This window comes from Alosa alosa, chromosome 14, assembly GCF_017589495.1.
Source record: "Alosa alosa isolate M-15738 ecotype Scorff River chromosome 14, AALO_Geno_1.1, whole genome shotgun sequence".
Lineage (NCBI taxonomy): Eukaryota > Metazoa > Chordata > Actinopteri > Clupeiformes > Clupeidae > Alosa > Alosa alosa.
This window is the reverse complement of record NC_063202.1, coordinates 8,194,774-8,200,773: the sequence shown is the minus strand read 5'-3', so window position 1 is coordinate 8,200,773 and position 6,000 is coordinate 8,194,774. Positions and strand designations below refer to the sequence as shown.

Sequence of the window (6,000 nt, the reverse complement as noted above, 5' to 3'; positions counted from 1 at the left end):
CTTTCACTGTATGCCCTACAGGAGTGTTTCAGTGTAACTGTTCAACTTATTCACTTGCTGCATTTTTCTCTGCTGCTTATTTTATTTAAGCCTGTTGTTAAGATCTTTAAGTAAGTCGCTTGTGTACTTAACAAATATAAATTAGCAAATATAAACAAAGTTATATTTTTTATACAGTATATATAAAATGTGTTGCATAATTATATTATGTTAATTTACCACACAAGCACTGGCTGTATGAAATAGAATTAAACGTACATGGCCAGTAAGGCTAATTTGAATGCCTTACGCCTGATGGCATGTATTGTTGTCATGCAGCACCTTCTGAGTTATTCTAAGACATTTTATTTTTTATTCCTGTCAAGTGCCACTAATGGTGTGGAGGCCCTTAGGGCACGTGTTTGCAGAGGCCTAGTTAAAATTAAATGGAGGTTAATTAAGGAGCGGTCTTACAGTGCCGGAGCAGGGCAGGGCAGTGTTTACCTCATGGTCCAGGCAGCCAGTGGACTGTATAAATAGACTGTCACAGGTCTGAGATCAGCACGCTAGCCTACAGACCTACATATCTGGGTTAAATAGGCTGACCCTGGCAGAGTTGCTGGCTTTGGTGGTATATTTTCATTTGGTTGAAGGTCAACTCGAAAAGGGGCCCAGGATGGGTTGGGGGTTCCCAAAGTATGTGTGTGCATTTGAGTTCATCCTTGAAGTCATTGGCTCTTATAGAGTCATTCCTTTAAATATTTCTGAAATTTTATCATATATGATATACATCTCATAGACAGCTCGAACTAAGTTCCAACAATTAAAGAAATGCACGGCACCTAGTCACATGAATGAAACACATGACAAGAACACTTTGTGTCTTCCTTCCTTGTGTCTTTGTGTCTTCCTAATAGAATTTAGTTGATTGACTAGAGAAGGACTTCTGTTGTGGAAATGGTCCTGCTTGACCTGACGGCAGGTATCTGACCATCACTCTGTGGCCACAAAAAAATTGAAGAAAATTTTTTTTTTTTATTAAACAACTTGAATTTATTGACGGTCTGTTTTCCTTGGTTACCCTCTGTAACCTGCAGGTGTCTCAGTCACCTTCAGATTGGTGTGTGTGTGTGTGTGTGTGTGTGTGTGTAGTGGTTGTGCTGTGGTTGTGCAGTGGTTGTGAGGCTTGTGTAGCTCCATGAACGTAAGTGTGGAAGCAAGAGGAAAGAAAAGGCCACGGGGTTCATGAAATCAGCCACCTTATCCTCTCCATGGCTGATTAGCCTGCACTGCCCCTTACCGCCACAAACCAGCATCTGCCCTCCACTCCGCTCCACACCAAAGCTCCAAACCCACCCTGGATTTGCCTGATCCTGAGGACCTCTAATCGTTTGTTTTTATAAGACCTCCTGGTCCTGAGAGGTGACGTCTGCAGAACAATTCCTCAGGTCACATTTTGGTAGGTGAAAGGAGTGCTGGAAGCATTGGGGCCCACGTATTGGACGTGCACGTGTCGACTGCGAGCCGAGGTTGTTATGCTCGTGCAAACCCATCACCCGATTCCCCGAGTAGTTCCAGGTGGCACTCTAGGTCTAGGTCATCTTATCATCACCTTTTTGTTTTATTACTTTCATATGCAACTGGGGCAAGTCTGTTGTTATTTTTTATATGCAAAGCAATGCATCTGTCATCTGCAGCTTAATGTGCCATTGGATCCCGCTTTCAGTGAAGAATAGGACAAACAGGGTGTGTGTTTCTTCAGCATTCCGCTCAACACTGATCCACTTAAAAAAAGAAATCCTGGGGCTAGAGGTTTGGAGGATTGTTTTTTGACCAGCCACCTATTACTTTGCTCCCCTGTACTTAAGAAAAAAGTCTGTGTGAAGGAGATGTAGGGGCAGACAGAGGGAGAGAGGGAAAGAGAGAGAGAGAAAGAGGTAGTGCAGGATAGAGAAAGGGAGTGAGAGAGAGCGCTAACACAAGTGTGTCTTTGTAGGGGAAAAGTGAAGTGTGTGTGAGGCTGAGTACTGCTGTGCTCTTCTAAACCGCAGCAGTCATCTCTGTAGTGTGTCTTGCCAGCTCCGGCCTGGGAACCCCCAGAGGAAGCCAGGTCAAACGGGCGGGCTTTAAATCCCTCGCCTCCCCCCACTACTCGCCCTCGGCTTTTGCCAAGAGCTTACCCCGACCCAAACCCCAAAACACCTCCCGTGCCCCTTCACAGTCCCCCTTTGAACGAGTCTTGGATAGAGCTGCCATATTGCCAATCAGTCAAATGCAGACAGTCTTGTTCTTCCCATCTTGTGGTCTGTGAGCATTCAGGCAACAGTCTGAACAGTTGTTGAACAACAGTCTGAACCCAGCCGGTGTGTGTCTTGGTAGCTTTTTAGCACAGGCTTTTTCTGTGTTTGTTTATGTCTGTGCTTCATCTGTTGAGGTACAGTTGTGTGTGTTTGTACCTTTCAGACAGGCATGTGTGTGTGTGTGTGTGTGTGTGTGTGTGTGTGTGTGTGACAGCTGTTAATGCAAGCGTGTAGCCCATGTTTACATGAATCTCCTTATGTTTCATTGAACAAGCCCATGGGATGAGGGATGGGGGAAGAGAGGGGGGGTACCTCCTTTGGCCATGTGTTGCTGTGTGTGTGTGTGTGTGTGTGTGTGTGTGCTTCTGTGTTCTTGTGTTTAAATTAGAGCACTTGTTTGTCTCACACCAGCTCATAGACCTGAGCATGGTGGGGTTCAAATGAAGTGTGTTTGAGCGTGTGAGCAGCAGGCATGTTTGATGCAGTGCAGATCAAAGGCGGGTCGGGTCTCGTGCATGGTCTCGCCCTCACTATTGCCTCCTCTCTCTCTCTCTCTCTCTCTCTCTCTCTCTACAGGTGTCTAATTTTACTGCAGACCTGTTCTGCACTGTTTTCTAATTTTACTATTGCTTTCCCCTGTAAGAGGAAAAAGCTGTCCTCGCTTTGAACAAAAACATGATTTGCATTCCCCAGTGGTATTTTACTACTGGCACCTGGCAGGTCCTGGACACTCGCAGGCTTCCTCTAGTACAAAAGAAAAGAAGTGAGTGAAATAATTCCGAAATGCTGTCTATAGTCTAGCCAGCGCTACGCTTAGCAGCTGAACCCTGAAATGTGTTCCGGAGTTCTGTGGACTTTTCAGAACATTAACAGTGACAGTTTAGTGATTTTTTTTATTTTCTGAGTGTGTTTGCGTGGGCTGTATAGACCCCCGTGTTGGGCCCCACACTCACTACCACTACCACCAGCAGCAGCAGCAACAGCAGCAGCAGCAGGAGCAGCAGCAACAGCAGCAGCAGCAGTAGGAGCAGCAGCAGCAGGAGCAGCAAAGTGATCGAGTGACTGTGGAGGGAGGGGCTGCAAGACATGGGCTGGGGCAGGGGAGGGGCCAGTCGTGGGCGAGTGACAGGCAAGGGGGCGGGCTCTACCATGTGAGAGCTGCTGCAGTGTGCGCGAGTGCTATCATTGAGCCAGAGACCTGCAGTGGGTGAGGGAGGGACAGCACTACACAGCGCGGGACAGCTGTGGCCTTGGCTACTGCAGAGAACTGGCAGAAAATGACCCAACTGAGGAGAACTACTCTAGCGAGAAGGACAGACTTCACACACAATGGTGAGTGAAGAAGGAGCCGGAGTCTGGAGGGAAAGTGCTGTGTTCAGGGTGGTGTGTGTGTGTGTGTGTGTGTGTGTGTGTGTGAGGGAGAGAGTGGTGTGAGTGTGTGGCATTAGGTGCTAATGGTTTTACCTTACCGGTACACGGGGGAAGGGCGGTATACGGGGGAGGGGGGTGCTTATCTGAGGTGCTTTAGTTAACAATCTGTGGTTAAACTAGCTTAGCAGAGACGTATGAAGGCAAAAGTGCTGTATAAAAAATAAAATGAACAGTAGCGCAAGTTTGAGATTAAGAGATATTGGAGGTGTTTGTCCTGTGCACTGTGTATCTTTATTTGAGTGTATAAGTTTTGAGATGTTAGTGTATGTTTTTGATGAGTGTGTGTGAGTGTGTGTGTGTGTGTGTGTGTGTGTGTGTGTGAGTGTGCAGAATCTTGAGTGTGTGTCCTTGAGGCAGGTAAAACACTGACTCAGGAAAGCTGCGTTGGGATTTTATTGGTTTTGCCCAAGAGAGCTGTGTGTGTACTATATGTGTTGTGTTGTGATATTTTACTGGATAGGCCCTGTGGAGAAGTACTGACTCACAAATGTGCTTGTGTGTTTGTGTAATGCGTGCATGTGTTTATGTTATCTGATTCCTTTTCTCACCGATGTACAAGCACGGTCACTAAAAGGTCAGCTGTGGACAAGGGGGTGAGACGTGAGTGTTGCTGATAGGTATTGAAATTCCCTCACTGAGTGATTGAGATCCAGTAGAGGAGGAAGGAAAGAAGAGAGAGAAAAGAGAGTTCCATTCCTCCATTCCGCGGAGGAGTCCGACGGGCTTCCCTTCCTCCCCAGATTGACAACGGATTGCTCCATCGAGCCGGAGGAAAAACAGAGGATATTAAACTGGTGCTGAAGAAAAGAAAGAAAGAAAGAAAGAGAGAAAGAAAGAAAGAAAGAAAGAAAGGCAGACACGCTTATCACAGGGGGGGGGGTCGCTCCCCCTGCACAGCCGGGCAAGAAAATACTGACATGTGTGGATTCAATTTAGGCGTCCTCCTCTGTGTTTGGGTTAACAGGCCCAGAGTAGAAGCTGGGGTTGAACTGGGTCCTGCAAAGAAAGGAAGAGAAAGCGAGAGAGAGAGAGAGAGAGAGAGAGAGAGAGAGAGAAACGAGGGATGATGTTATAAATACCTCCATATTTGTGCATTAACGGGTGCATTCATCAAGCCTCCTGCGGAGAGAGAGGGGGAGAGATGGAGAAGCCCTGCTTGTGCTGAAAGGCCCCAGGAAGCCCAAAGCTCCGGCCCACTGATCCACATCTTCTTACAGAGCGACTGGGTCGGAGGAAGCTAACTGAAAACAAATGCTGCTGCACAGCCCCTAAAGGGTCTCCGTTTCACCCCTGTACAGTGCTGCGACTCATGATGTAAGCATCTTTAAGTAGTTTCCTTTGTTCGTAACTACGTTTTTTTTCTTCTGCCTCTTTCTCTCTTTCTCTTTTCTTCCAACCTTTACTTACTGGAGATTGGGAGATTGGCTTTGGAGCTGTGGGTGATTCTCGTCTTGCTACCCCAAAGGACTATCCTATTTGGGAAAGGGTCATGGGGTTATCTGGTAGTCCTTTGCCTGATTTGTTGTTCTTCCTGCGGGGTAACCCTTGCATCATTTGATGCCTGTGTTTACTCATTGGACGACGGGATAAGAGGTTTCAGTTCATCTGGCTCCCCGCTGAAAGGGCCCAGTGATCTTCCCACAAGCGTTACACTTTAACTTTTCAAAGGATGGACAGTTGTTTCGACGGGGCTTTTGAAGAGCGCTGGGAGAACAGCGGCGCTACGTATTGCTCACTCCCTCAAGCTGTGTACCGGCCACAAAGGACCCATTACTAGCCTTGCTCTGACATCAAACGATACTCTGATAGCTGATAACTGACTATCTAAACTCAATAGCAAACATCCTGTTCTGTGTGTGTGTGTGTGTTCATATGTATATGCATGTGTGTGTGTGTGTGCGCACCTGTGTGTGTGTGTGTGTGTGCAGTGCTGTTTTCCCTCTCACCAGCAACATTAGCACATCTCTGTTCAGGAGCGGCGCTGGTCTAGCAGCACACTGCTGTTTATTTTGCTGATGTGGAGGAATGTGCCTCATGCTGGCAGCCAGATCAGACCTGTGAAAAATGTTTGTGTATAAAACCCTGATTGCCATAAAACACGGGGCTCAAACTGCCCTGTGGCCGGGGGCTTTCGTGTGTCGTAAACAATGCAATCTCAGTGTTTGTCTACGGAGGATGACTGATGCGTGTCTGATACCTGTGTCATGTCATGAACATGAAGTTTTCCAACACAAGTTAGTGTCACATCACAGCCTCTCGTTTCTGGCATCGTCTAGTAGTGATATACTGC

General features: G+C 47.0%; 1 protein-coding gene across 5 annotated transcripts in view; it reads left to right on the top strand.

The window, feature by feature from the left end:
* Window positions 1-3,462: 3,462 nt before the first annotated feature.
* The window catches only part of plekhg4 (pleckstrin homology domain containing, family G (with RhoGef domain) member 4), a 62,823-nt gene continuing 60,285 nt past the window's right edge, over window positions 3,463-6,000 (top strand). For all 5 annotated transcript variants that reach the window (XM_048262748.1, XM_048262747.1, XM_048262746.1 and 2 more), the window contains exon 1: window positions 3,463-3,611. In XM_048262748.1, coding sequence (XP_048118705.1) covers window positions 3,609-3,611 — 3 coding nt within the window. In that variant the 5' untranslated portion in view covers window positions 3,463-3,608. The remainder of the gene's footprint in view (window positions 3,612-6,000) is intronic.